Source organism: Montipora capricornis, chromosome 12, assembly GCF_036669925.1.
Source record: "Montipora capricornis isolate CH-2021 chromosome 12, ASM3666992v2, whole genome shotgun sequence".
Lineage (NCBI taxonomy): Eukaryota > Metazoa > Cnidaria > Anthozoa > Scleractinia > Acroporidae > Montipora > Montipora capricornis.
The window spans coordinates 33,143,280-33,157,437 of NC_090894.1; the positions used below are offsets into that span (position 1 = coordinate 33,143,280).

General features: G+C 41.0%; 2 protein-coding genes and 1 long non-coding RNA gene across 3 annotated transcripts in view; 2 read left to right on the forward strand and 1 right to left on the reverse strand.

Moving 5' to 3' along the window:
* The window catches only part of LOC138027360 (neuropilin-1-like), a 110,079-nt gene extending 108,754 nt beyond the window's left edge, over nt 1-1,325 (forward strand). Inside the window, exon 15 of the transcript XR_011127457.1 lies at nt 212-1,325. The gene's annotated coding sequence lies outside the window, so the exon portion shown is untranslated. The remainder of the gene's footprint in view (nt 1-211) is intronic.
* Nucleotides 1,326-1,472: 147 nt separating this feature from the next.
* On the forward strand, nt 1,473-10,834 carry LOC138027372 (uncharacterized). Its single transcript, XR_011127460.1, has 3 exons — nt 1,473-2,551; nt 7,227-7,384; nt 9,879-10,834. It is a non-coding gene; the product is annotated as an uncharacterized lncRNA (long non-coding RNA).
* LOC138027366 (ryncolin-2-like) lies at nt 2,544-4,494 on the reverse strand. The gene is made up of 3 exons (XM_068874947.1): nt 4,225-4,494; nt 3,613-3,993; nt 2,544-3,256 (listed from the first exon to the last, which is right to left on the reverse strand). Exons 1-3 carry the CDS (start codon nt 4,451-4,453, stop codon nt 3,000-3,002), a joined length of 867 nt encoding a protein of 288 aa, XP_068731048.1. The 5' UTR covers nt 4,454-4,494; the 3' UTR covers nt 2,544-2,999.
* Nucleotides 10,835-14,158: the final 3,324 nt, after the last annotated feature.

Consider the following 14,158-nt stretch of genomic DNA (forward strand, 5'->3'; position numbering starts at 1 on the left):
GTTGCAAGTATATCTTGCTAAATATTTCAATCTCTTGAAATTCTGTCGAAACTACCATTCGATTCGGCACCCAGGGCACTTATTTACTTTTTGGAGAGGTGGGCACTTATGAGAATAGCCTTTCAAAGGGGGGCACTAAATCAAATCATTACGGTATGTATAACATAATAGTTACTATTATTTTACAACTGTAATGTGTACTTTGTTTCAGATTCAAGGTGACGTCAATACAAGTTAATACTCTTCATGGGACATCTGCCAACTATAGTAAAAGATAGGTCAACCATGTAGTACATGTAAAAGTTTAGGAAATAATCTTACTTGCCTTTGTCAAAATGCTAATAATTTCTCAAGCCTTAGAAATAAGATGAATTTTGACAAATGTGTGTGAAATTATTTCTTAAATAATTTCATCATCACCATACCAATTTTCAATTTAGAGTTCATTGGCTGATAATGTTACTGAGGCAGACCCAACCCAATATTATATGGAACCCCAAAAAACAACACTTCTTTCCAGTGAGGTACATCAGCTGTCAACTCACCCATATTAGGCGGGAGTCTCAAGATTTTGAGCCTTGTCTCCCGCTCTCCCGCATTGAGGTGGAAATCTCCCGCTTTCAGCGTTTCTAATAAAAGCAAGCTAAAGTTTACCAAGTTATCACCTCCGTTCCCGCAAAATGTAACCAATGTAATGTTTGTTCACCACAAGTTCCTTGGCATTTTATATCACTATTGGCATGCAATTGTAAGTGCCATTTAGGTTGGATCCATTTGAGACCCCACATAAGTTCCCAGGACCTTTGTCCCCCGGTCAGGATGAGGGTGACTGCTTTTCATTTGGGGGGAAAACGGCAGGCATAACTTTGGAAAAGGTTCGGAGAATTTCTGAAAGACATTAACGCTCTCAGAGTATCTCAAGGTTTCTGAACTTCAGGGATTGACAGCTACATCTACCAAATCTCTCTTAAGGCCAGTTTACACACTGCGATTTGTCGGAACTGATGTCTTGGGCCGACCTGTTGGGGGGCGAATCAGAGTGTAAAATAAGAACTACGACATGTCTGAATGATTGTGACTCAACACAAGTTAAATGACACAGAAAATGATGCAAAAGGAAGTATTGTGGGTACTTTATACATTCACTAATCATCGCTTCAATCTCTGTTTCTTCAAAAGACGCGAGTTTTTTACGTTTTTCTAGTGTTGCATTTTCCATGTTGGCTGCTATGTTTCCTTTGTCTGAGAGGAAAATCGGGCCGACACAAAAAATCTGTTTGGTGTGAACAGATATTTTTGTGTCGGGCTGCTGTGTCGGATTCGTATCGTGGGAAGATCAGAATAGCATTTACATGCTCTGATTCACTCTCCGACAGGTCGGCCTGAGAAATCAGTCTTGACAAATCGCAGTGTGTAAACTGGCCTTAATGATAGTTTTTCTTCAAGCTAGTATCTTGTGTTGGTCACTGTACTGAAGTGGACATGACTATGGCCTTTTACAAAGCAATGGAGGCCCCAGCAGGGGAGGGGGACTGAAATAAAAAAAAGGTAGTCAGGCTCCTAACACATTTTCCCTAGAAGAATTAAAAGAAAAACCTAGTATTGATGAGTGGATATTGCAGTGAATTTGCCAGAATGTAATTTTTTAAAGGTACATGTATTTTCACATGACATATGTCACATTGTAACAAATAGTTATCATTCTCAAGCAAGCGCTCTGGGCTAAATAGGGCAGATTAATGCTCAACCCTAATGTTCTTTAATAATTGGCATGCCAGAAATGGGAATTTTTATCGAGCAGTTATATTTCTTATTATAAAAGTTATTTATACTGGGGTCTAGCTTTCTAATCTGTTTTCATCATCATATCTGCAACCTCATACAGTCAAAGCTCTCCTTGCAACCACTCTCGTAAGCAACCAGCTCTACTTACGACAACCGTTGCAAATCCCATTTAGATTGTCACACAAATTCTCTAATTAAAAGCTCTCCTAAGTGACCACTCCCATAGGCGACCGCGACCACTTTTGAAAATTACCAACTGGTATTTTCCTTTGTTTTTAAGCTCTCATAAGCAACCTCTAAAACAGTTTGATTCAAATTAGTAAATACTTTAAGAAGACTGCACTTCTTGATGAGACTTTCAACTTTAATTTCGCAGTTCAGCCAAGGTATCCATATATTTTTGTTCCCAGAAAATATGTTGGTGCATGCTATTTCCAAACCATAGCAAGCATACTCGCTATCCGGCCATGACTATTAATAGTTCATGTACATATCCAAATCTTTATGCTGGGTCGCTTATTAATTTTCTGGGCTTGCAGACGTAAGTGAATAATAATGAATAATTCGAGATATTTACCCAGGAAGCTCCACTCATCCGGAAGTGGTTTTCATGGAGCTGATGCATCCGGATCGAATTGGAATTTAGAGATGTTGGTGAAGTGAAGTGAGACAGTTGCAAAATTTAGCCGCAAGCTGTTATGGTCAGCCAGTTACCAATGCGAGAAAACATCAGTGGTACAAAGCTTTAGTGTCATCGGAAGTGAAGGTGTAGATTAATATCTTTCAATGTTCTTACATTTTGAAATTGTTGCTTATCTGGGTTATTCTGTGGAAAGGGCTTGTGAGAGCAAAAAGGCAGTGAATTGTTGGGAGAAGGACAACGTACTTTTCTCTCTTGGAAAATAAAAGGGTGAAAACTATCATGCAGACAAGGAAAAAAGAAGAACAGTTATGATTGGTCACCACTAGTGAACTTTATTAAAGCATTCCCAGCTTACTGGTTCTGTGAAACTAAGCAAGTACTGATATATCTAAATCTACCGCATGATAACGTGCGCGGTATGCTACTAATATGTAATCGCACGACATTTCTTGTTGTTAAACCTAGTGAGTGTTTTACACGGTTTTGCGAGTTAAGCAGCTCTATACATTGATGATCAATAAGATCCATCCCCTGGTTACCAAATGAAATGTGATACAATTGACACAGAGCCTCAAAAGTTCTGTGGACGTATCTTCATCTCAGACCGCTTGACAGAGTAGGCACTGTTTTTCCAGTGATACCAGACCATTCCTTTCCAATCGACCCTTCCATTAAGATACAGACCATTCAGGCTGGAGTAGTGACAATCCTTGTACCACCAGGCACCTTTATAGCTTGACGCACAGTTGGCTGAATTGTTATCATTATCTCGATCCTTGGTGCTAAACGCTTGGCCGCGGTGATAGCCAAGGGAATCACCTGCAGTGCCTGAATGAAAATAAAACGAATTAAATAATCAAAATAAGAAGCAGTTTTAAAACTTTTTTAAAATGCTAAAAATTCTTAAGACGCACTTGAGATTGTTTGTTGTCTCTACTTGCCACCGACATGAAATCGATGAAACTTGTTTATCACCACGTGAGTGAAATGATTACCAGGTTTTTCAGATTGCAGTGTTCTTATTTCTTTTAGCTAACTCACTGGCTTACATATACAACTCATTCTGTCGTCAAAGCGAGATAAAATTCTGTCACATCACTGTAGATTCTGTCAGTTAGAGCTGAAAAGAGAAAGTGTGTCGATCTTAAGTAAAACAGGGTTTTCAATCACCAGAGTTTGCAAACCTGAATATTTTCCCAAACTCAGCTGGTATTTTGCTCGCTCGCTTGCCACAGTAATTGAACTGTACTCAGCAAATGCTGTATTTCCATGAATGTCTTTCAAGTCCACGCGAAGCTTGTTGCTGCTGCTTACAGTCACGCTGTGAATCTTGTCCAATCCAAGCCAAAACTCTCCATTTAGATTACCAAAGCCTCGTTTGTAGGCGTCCCACGCGCGAAAGAAATCTGCGGAGCCGTCTTGTCTTTTTTGAAAGACCGTCCACCCTCCGCCAGCCGTTTTGTGATCACAGTACACTTCAAATTCTCCCAAACCATCAGGATCGATTTTGTACACGCCATTGATCTTTTCGCCAGAATTGTTAACATCGGCGCAGTTCTTGAAGACTGAAAATTACAGAAGCAGAATTAATTTCTGTCAGTTAATTTTTGGTTTCATTCCTATTTCTAGCCTCTAAAAAGTAAGAATGGGCGTCATAGAGGAAAATACTCTGCATATCTTGCATGCAAATGTTTTAGAAGCAATTGATTGACCTCAATTTGAGTGCTTTTTGCGAGGGAACAGATTGGAAAACGTCTGAGAAGTGAACAAAGTATTTAAAATTTATAACTGCAAACCTTTGTCGTAAGAGCCGCCAGTTTGGTTTGTTTTGAGCGCAGCGATTGCTTCTTTTATTTCAGTGAGTTGCTGCTCGATCTTCTTACAGCAGCGTGGTCCGGCGTAAAAGTTGTTATTCACGTTACACTGGGGCTTACTCATGCCAGGGTTTTTTGTTGGTTGCACAAACGTTTTGGCAAATGTCCCAACGAGAATCCCAGTGAAAAGCAGAGCTAGCTGGAATGCCATTATGCACTGATGCTTTCAGGAAACTCTTGTATGAAATGGAAGCAAAAATGCAAGTATAAAATGATTTCTAAGACTTGAGCTTCAGTTCATTTAGTCTTTCCAAACTAGATTTTTCTTGTCTCCCGAGCTCTATTTTGGGGAATGCTGAATCATCGATTCCTACCAATCAAATAACAACACATTGTAGCGGTGACTCGAGGCAGTAGGACCAGTTGACAATTTTTTTTTTTTGACAAGTAGAAGACAATGTCACGAAGCAGTAGATAACTTTCTTTTGACAAGAAGACAGTTTCTCAATATTTTATGAAAGATTTATCCAGTGAAAGAATAGGGGCACTTAACGAGTAATTTCGGTAAATATCTGTTCGGAAGATAGTGAGTTAGCATTTTCGAAAATTCGAACTCAGGTTTTCGAGGCGCACTAAGATTTTGGACACTCTTCTCAACAGATTTCCTATTTTCCTTTTCGGAAAAGTAGTGAAGAGTGTGAAGAATGCGTAGAAATTTCGAAACCACACTGAAGAACGCTAGTGAGTTGAGCAAGAGTCAATCAACTGTGACATTGCAATAAAATTTGAAGATTTTTTATAACTTCTATCATTTTGGCCAGAGTTTGTTTGAAAATCGTATCTTAAGCAAACGTCCCTTAAAACTTTCAGGGAAAAAGGACGACGACCTAATGTTAATTTTTTTTATCAGACCCTTCACGGATGCTAGAACTTTCGGACAAAGTAATTACTACAGACCTGACTGAAATTCCCCTGGAACATACGAACCAATAAATATTTTGAAGGATAGCTCCAAAGTTACTAAATGAGCTTTTAAAACATTGTGGAAACCATTTTACCTAATTCCGACAGATTTTAAGACAATCGGCCGTCGGTGCCACGAAGAGAAAACCTCGTACGGAATGATGGAATAATCAATTTGTCGTGCGGGGTTATTGTTATCTTTGATGGATGGGTACCGTGCTTCGGAATAAGCATGTTTATCAGAGATCATTAACAAAAACTTCGAAAAGCTTCTCCCTCGTGGAAACCCTCGAGCTCAGATTTTGCTGTTGACTAAAATTTAAATAAAATCATATTGATTCCAGGTTTTATGCAGCCATAGAGCTATGGACCAATTTATAAAACAGGGAAACGAGGCCGCGGCGCAAGTAAATGACTTTTCTTTGACAAGGAGGAGCCTGACATGTTTGCCATTGAAGTTTGCCTTCATTTGCTATTTTTGGAGAGCTTTGCTGGCCTCGGGGAATAGTCGAACAGTTGACAAAATAATTACCATTTTTAACCAGAGTGAAGCCGTGTGAAGAAATGTTCAGGTCAGATATTTATCTTCGTTGTCGATCTTCTTTTTGTGAAGCATATGTGTATAGTAAGCTTGGATGTGTTGTCTGTGTATTTCACCGAGCCTTAGTCCATGGACTTCTCGATAGACCGGGTGTATGAATTACTAAATTGGACTTATAATGGACTGCCTAAGTGGTCAAGAAGAAAGATTGCTCATACGATACTAAACATAAACAGCACACTGGTAACGTCAAGCACAAATTTGCATTACGCTAAAGATGAAAGAAGCATCTTTGGTTTTAGCTGACGTTTTGCCAGTGATCTGCAGATACCAAGCAACTTCTTAAAAGAAAGGGAGTGGAGATAAAGAGGCGTTGGAAGAAGAGAGTTTTTAAGCTTTTGTCACAAGTAGCAGTTTCATTGAAACAGAAGTTCTTGTGTTGATTCCGGACAACAAACACATCAAAAACAAATACAAACTAAAGCCGCAATTATCAAAAGATAATGAATCGAAAACAAATTGAAAAGATTTCTCAACCATTTCCAACCTACGTTCGCAAGAGACAATATATGACAAGCCATCAATTTGTAGGACTTGTTTCTTTGATATAGGCGTCGTCACACGGTTGGGAAAATCGGACGTTAAGTGGTTAAGTTTTTAGTATTGTTAGGCCAATAATAATTATTATTCAAGTTCGATTGTTCGTCAGTGTAGAGTTTTGTTTTCGTTTTCGATCAAGTACAGAATAAGTTCAAGAAACATGTCAGGATGGCGTTCAGTGCCCGATTCAAGATGTTGCATTTAGCACGTGGAATCCCACTGCAGTTAGTTGGTTTCGGACTAATTCGAGTGCGTTGCGGTCATCGGACTCAATCTCATTGTTCATTCAATATTTGGCTAGAGTAGTATTTTAAATTTAGATAATACCGTAAGCTGGTGGGCCAATGATAAACAAGAGAGATTGACATTTGTGAGTTATGGACTTTTCACGAAAGTGATGAGGACAATGATACATACGAGGTGATACTGATGTAAAGATTTTTTTTCGTTTTGGCCGGCTTCCTGTCAACCTTAATCCTTGGTTTTACTATTCCATGAAGACACCGTTCTCAGCAAAAATATGAAATAAAAAATGGGGGTCATCGTACTCGCTCGGGGAAAAAAATAGCCATTTCTTGACGGGTTAACCTTGGCGTTAATGAAAATCCTCCATTTTATTAATGTGCACGACTGAATGCGCGCGCCAATGACGCAAGAAATTACGCGCAGTAGAGTTGCGCAATCAAAAACCAGGGAATCACCTTAAGCTTCTCAGACACGGCCATTATATATCATATTAAACTACACTGAGTAAACAGACATTTAATACTTGCCTCTCTTTTTGGTAACAGCTAGCCCTTGGACGAAACTTTATATTAACTTCTGTTACCAAGGAATCTCCTGAAGTGTAAATTACTTGCGTTGCTTCTCCTCACGCTAGGTTCCAGAGCCTAACTTTCCTTTTCTTGGGGTCCATTTCACCCCGCGTATTGATGGCAGCATTTGGCTTGGCCCCAATGCAGTATTGGCTTTCGCAAGGGAAGGATACAAACTCACAGATGTAAACTTCTCAGACTTGATAGATGCATTGGGATACAGGTATGTTGCTTTGCTGAAAGGCCATCTTTGTGTTAAATCATACTCGTACATCATACATGTGGTGTACTGGGATGTAGCCTATATCCGGGAAACCACAGTGATACGTTGTTGTTGATTAAAAAGGCTGTTGAGCTTGGATTACCGACTTCGTGTCGTTTTATTTCGATTACAAACACTACATTGGCGACAAGGATTTGCCTCAATGGCTGAGAGAGCCCTTCCAACGCTAGATCTATCGGGATCTTCATCACAAGTGGCAAGCAACTGGAAGAAGTGGAAACGAGCATTCGAGTATTACGCTGAAGGAAAAGGCTTAGATAACGCGATGAAGAAAACTTCACAGCTTCTGCACTATGCAGGAATGGAGGTACAGGATATTTTCGAAGATCTTGTCGACCCCGATCCGGCGGGTAATCAAGTTCCCTATGCAGTCTGTATTAGGAAGCTTGATCATCATCTTCGCTCTGACGAAAACATTCCATTTGAGCGCCACGTTTTCCGGCAGTTGGCGCCGACGGATGGCGAATCAGTTGGTGATGCTCTCGATGACAACCTACGAGATCAGTTAGTTGAAAAGCTGCCCGACATAGAATTGAAAAAGAAGCTGTTGGAGACCAGAAACATTACTTTATAGCACGTTTTGGAGAAAACAAGAGCTTCGGAAGCGGCGGGACAACAAGTGAAGCACATGGCGGGTGTATCAGACGTAAACGCAGTCGGACGAAAGGAGGATAAGACAAACGAGTCAGCGAAATCAGTCAGTGAAAACGTGCTTCAGCTGCGGAAAGGCAGGACATTTCTCACGGGATCCGTGCTGTCCAGCGAAAGGTAGGAAGAGTTCCAGCTGCTCCATGTATGGCCATTTTGCAGTGTGTTGCAGAAACCTCGACCGAAATGCACCTGAGACAGGAAGAGGCCTTCATCCAAAGAGCACCCATGGCAATCGTAAGGCGTTCAGTAGACAGACAAACGAAGTGGATGATTGTTTGGCGAGTAGCAGTCAAGAAGAAGAAACCCGCCTTTGCGTTGTTTACTGTGATGGAAGAAAATGAGGAGAGTGTTTGCAAAGTGTCGACCGCACCTCACGTACCGACTATGAATGTGAGTATTGATGGAATTGTTCAGGAAGTTTTGATTGACTCAGGGTCTGTGAGCAATTTGATGGGGGATAATGATTTTCAGAAATTGAAGAATGCTGGTTTCAAGGGGAACCTCGAACATTGTTCCAGGAAATTGTTTGCCTATGGAGGCAGAGAAATTAAGGTCATTGGCCAGTTCAAAGCGGAAATTTCGGTGGGAAATGCTAAGGTAACTTCCAGTTTTGTTGCAGTTAAGTGTGGGCGTTGCATATTGGGGAATGCTACGGCCAAGGAGCTAGGTATTCTCCACATTGGTCCAAAGGTCAGTCCCATTGGTGGAAGTTGTAATGAGTCAGGAGTGACTTTGCCAACCAGCTCAAAGCTCAATACCCTAAAGTGTTCACAGGAGTTGGCAAATTAAAAGACTTTGAGTTGAAACTGCATGTTGACCCCAATGTACCGCCTGTGGCACAAAAGTTAAAGCGAGTTCCGTTTGCGCGTCGAGACAAATTGAAAGCCAAGATCGATGAACTGTTAGAAGGGGATATCATTGAGAGAGTGGAAGGCCCCACTACATGGGCTAGTCTGGTTGTCGTAGCACCCAAGCCGTCAGGTGAGATAAGACTTTGTGTGGACATGCGTCGCGCAAATGAGGCCACTATCCGCGAACGGCGTCCGATACTTACTGTTGATGAAGTACTAGAAGAACTAAATGGCAGTACTGTCTTTTCGAAGCTAGATCTGCGTCATGATTTTGACCGGGAAGCACCCACAGAAGTCATAGCAGACGCCAGCCCAGTGGGACTTGGTGCGGTTTTGGTTCAGGAGGTAGACGGCGAACGCCGTGCAGTATGGTATGCCAGTAGAAGTCATAATAACACTGAACGCCGGTACAGTCAGACTGAAAAGGAAGCACTTGCGCTTGTTTGGTCCTGCCCGAATTTGACCTAGGGACTGACGATTTTTTTGAAACCTGGTTTTCTCTAAATAAAGAAACCAGGTTTCAAAAAAATCGCTTAATTAAATCAAGTTAAATCGGTAAAATAACGACACCAGGAGCAAACAACACAGGTATGGAATAAGGTAAGCCATTTGTATTGAATATTTCCACTTTTAACTACCTCCATGGATATCTTGTAGAATATCCAATACAAACCCTTATAATTCGACGCCATATTGTGCTCCTTGTGTGGTTCATAAAGAGAGCTTGGGCTGCCTGTGATAGCTCACGCTCAGAGAACACAATCCTGCCATATGATTGGTTGCTGGGATATGTACAGCGTGCGAGTCGATCTAAAAACAACTTGAGACATACAACCTATGCAAAAGGGTATGTATGGGGGATGCACACTCCCCTCTTATTTTATCTTGGCTCCATTTACTTACGATTCTGCATGTTTTTATCAACCAACCAGGGGCCCTGCAAGTGTTCGTGCACAGGCCATGGACCTTGAAGGAAATTTACTGGAGGACTTTGTGTTCGACGGAGGAGTAGGGGACATCGGAAGCCGAGTGCTGCATGTCAGAAATGCTCCATCTCCCGGGGCAACCTCGTCTTTGGCCATTGCTAAAATGGTTGCCGAGAAGGTCCAGGAGCGGTTTAATCTTTAGCATCAATGAAGATAGCACATTTTTATTGGTGCATCTTCGAACTTTGGCGGTTTTGCTTCATTATTCAGCAAATTGAGGATAATGCGATGGGATGAATGATTTATCTTCATGCTCGTTCCAGTAATCCAGTTCAACCATAAAAACACGAATAACGTCTAATGACGTTGTAATAAAGGATAGGGATTTGAAATCTATAAGATGAAGAGCGTGCAGAGCCGACATTTTCTGACAGCAAAGGCTTGTTTAAAGACTAAATGTTTCAAACGCAAGTCCGCCATTTTGAAGGCAGAGCGGAATTGGCGCGAGATAGGCCCCCTCCCCAACTACAAGTGTAAATTGATCAACACGATTTCTTCCTCAAATGAAGGGGTATCCTTCATTGTCAGTTTGCTCCAAATGAATCATAATCCTCCATTTAGGTTACTCTGTCACAGGATTTCTGGTAGCAAATAAAAAGAAAAAAAAAGTAAAGGAAGCAACTGGACAGGACTTGAACCCACAGCACCTACTTTGAAGGAATTGTTTTTATCCACTTAACCACTAAAGATAAACTGACTAAAATGTGCCGATTACTTACCAAAACTAATGAGTATATATATAAAATCATTGCTGATATATCGTTAAGTCTAAAACTTGATTTTAACATGGTTAGCTTTCTCTTTAAGTTTGATAACCGACATTTTTCACTGTGTACGCTTGCTTCTTAGCGGGTGTTAATACACGTTTAGAGCGGCACTTTTGGAAGAAAAATTATTGACCTTAATAAAAAATGACAACCTCGCAGTTTGTGAGATGGTAGTCTAGTGGTTAAGTGAATGAGTGATTAATCACAGGTTCCCAGTTTCGAGTCCTGCGAGTCCAGACATACAGAGGTTGAACGAGACGTACCGGAAGTTGAAGTTCGACTGGGATTCCACCTTTGTCACCATACACAGAGGGATTACGTGAGATAGCATTGCGCCTGCGTGAACTCAGTCTTTAAAGCACTAGCCATGTGCATCGTAAGAAGTAAGTAACAGGGTGGGTCCAAGGGTGGGCATGTAATCCCTCTGTGTACGGTGACAAAAGTGGAATCCCAATCGAACTTCAACTTCCGGTAAGTCTCGTTCAACTTCTGTATTCCACCTTGTCACCCACAGAGGGATCACATGAGACTTCAAAGACAGATGCACAGGCTGGTAGTAAGTAATTTCACACAAGTGAACACATTACTGTAAAACGTTATTGGCAAACGTGTCTTCCACAATTTTTTTGTCATAGAATTTAGCAAAGGTGGATTCTGACTTCCTTCCAGCCTTGTCAAGAATATCTGGTAATGGAACATCACTCAGCTTTGCCTTAGAAGTAGAAGCTGACCTTGTGCTATGAAGCTTGAAAATCCTTACATCAATGCCTGAACTTTGTAATACAAACTTAACCCCAAAGATTGATCGTGTCTCTAGACACTGGACCATACAGTTTGACATAACTTAGCAACAATTGACTACATGAACGAGTCTCCCTTGCAAACTTTGTCCTAGTCAAATACTCCTTAAGAGTGGTCACAACACAAAGTCGTGGATTTGTGAATGATTTAAGTTCAATCACCATACCCTTGAACCCTGGTTTGGACTGTTTAACATGCTCTTGAAGTCTGACTACTATAGAGGAGCCAGAATCTATCATGCTGTCCACATTGAGGAAAAGAAGGGATTGTCCCCTTTTAGCAGTGACTAGAGCTAATAACATTGTGAGCTTCAACGATAAACTCTTGAGAGAAATCTCATTAACAGGGGACAAAGCCTTTAAGTAATCAAGAACTTGGTTTACATCACAAACTGCTGTATAACGAGGCATCGCTTTGCGAGATTCAAATACTCCCTTTAGAAACCTAATAACTGAAGGATGTTGCCCAACTGGGATACCATCTATTGAAGGGAGTATCGAAGAAAGTGCTGAGAGAGCAGTATTAAGACTACTATAACTAAGACCATTGTTAAATAAAGTCAGTAGAAATTCTATGACTTGGGCTAAAGAGAGACGAACTGTACTAATCTGTTCTCTATAACAGAAGTCAAGCCATTTTTTGTAGTAGGATTGGTACTGTTTAGATGTGCCTTTCCTCCACGACTTGAGGATAATCTTGGTAGCTCCCGCAGAAATACCTTGCTTCGTAAGGGATTCCCCGATAACTTGCATGCAATTAGTTTCCGTTTGCCCTCCAGTCTGGGCGTGTCGACTAAAAACTCATCAGCTTCGGATACCAGGGCTGGGTTGTGGGTTGGCCCGACTGCAACAATGATGATCCCTTCCCCTTCCTCCACTTCGATTTTCTTTAAACAACGAAGTATCAGGCTAAAAGGGGGAAAAGCATAAAATTGTTCTTGAGACCAAGAGCAAGAGAAAGCATCCACAAATTGTGCCTCAAGGTCTGGCCTCCATGACACGTACCGGGGGCGCCGGACTTTTCTGTTAATTCTAGATGCAAAAAGAACAATGGATGGCATGCCATAGGTCTCAATAATGCTGTGAAAAATATTTTCCTTGAGAAACCATTCTGTGTTATCATTAAATGTTCTAGATTCCCTATCAGCCTCAACATTTTCTTTACCTGGTAATGATATTGCTGTCACCCAGATATTTCTCTGGATACACCAGGTCCAAATTTCACGTGCAATCTTATTACATTCCAAAGAATGAGTGCCACCCATGGCATTTATGTTAGAGACGGCAGTGGTGTAATCTATGTAGATGTTAATATGACAATTTTCCATTGAGTGGCAGAATGATTTCAAAGCAAAAGAAGCAGCAAGTGTTTCTAACTCATTGATGTGACAGTTAGACTCAGTTACAGTCAAGCGACCTCCTGCTTTATCTCCCTTGCACACTGCCCCCACCCTCCTTTTGAGGCATCAGAATACAGGGAGAGTAATGGATCCCCATGGGATATCCACTTAAATGAGCTCTCAACATTTTTGATCCACCATATTAGGTCTATAACTGAAGTATCTGACAATATCATTACTGAGTTGTAGTTTCCCCTACTTTCTTTCAGAGCTTTGATTTTGTCTATTTCTAAACTTCTATAGAAACGCTGTGCATATTCAACACCAGGGAACATAGAAACCATTAAGCCTATCACTTCTGAGACATTATGAACTGAAACATGAGGTTTTGTCAATAGAGCTGAACATTCCTGTTTCAGTTTTCCAGCTTTCTCTGGTGTTGGTCTCACTGTCATCTTGAGTGAGTTAAAGATAAAGCCCAAAAATGTTAACTCATGGCTGGGTACGAGAATTGATTTTTCTTGATTTAGAAGAAAACCCACTTCGGTGAAAAGGTGGACAGTGTCCTGAACATTATTTTTGGTGTGGAAAGGAAGGTAGTATGCTAATGAATTGGACTACTACTCTTGTTGTCTTTGAGTCCAACAGTATCTTAATGACTCGGATTTTTTTTCCGTTTATCCCTGGATCATTATCAAAAGGATCCAACGATAGCGATGGGGTAAAATAGAAGTGATCCTCGCACTTTGTAAGGCGCATTTGTTCTCGCGAAAGGACTAATAAATAATAAATTTTTATGTTAAATTATGATAGAAGTGACCTTGAAATTTGCCGGATCAGTGCGAAGATCACTTCTATCTTTTGTCTATAAGCCGCAATTCAACTAATATACCTTTCTTTCATAGTGATGACGCATTGTACGCTTAACAAGATCATATGATGGTTGCTTGCCAACAGGCAAAATTCAAAGGTACATATTGGAGCGTCAGGCAGAATTCGAACCTAAACACTTTTGATAGGCTCTACCCATGAAGCTACAAAAAATGGATCTCGGCTCCCCATTCAAAGTCATGTGATAAATGTGGTACAGCAACTTCTGACGGTAGACTGCGAGGAGTCCCTTCAAATCAGTCGGCGGCCTGGTTTTCTGAGGCGGTCGTGTTTTGTCACGCAGACACTTAAAATTACAGAGGGAGGCTTGGGAAGAAGACTCCTCTTCCCAAGTCTCCCTCGAGCATTTTGTGTTTGTGTGACAACAAGTCCGCCTCAGAAAAGCTGGCTGCTCGACTGATTTAAAGGGACTGCTCGCAGTGTATTCT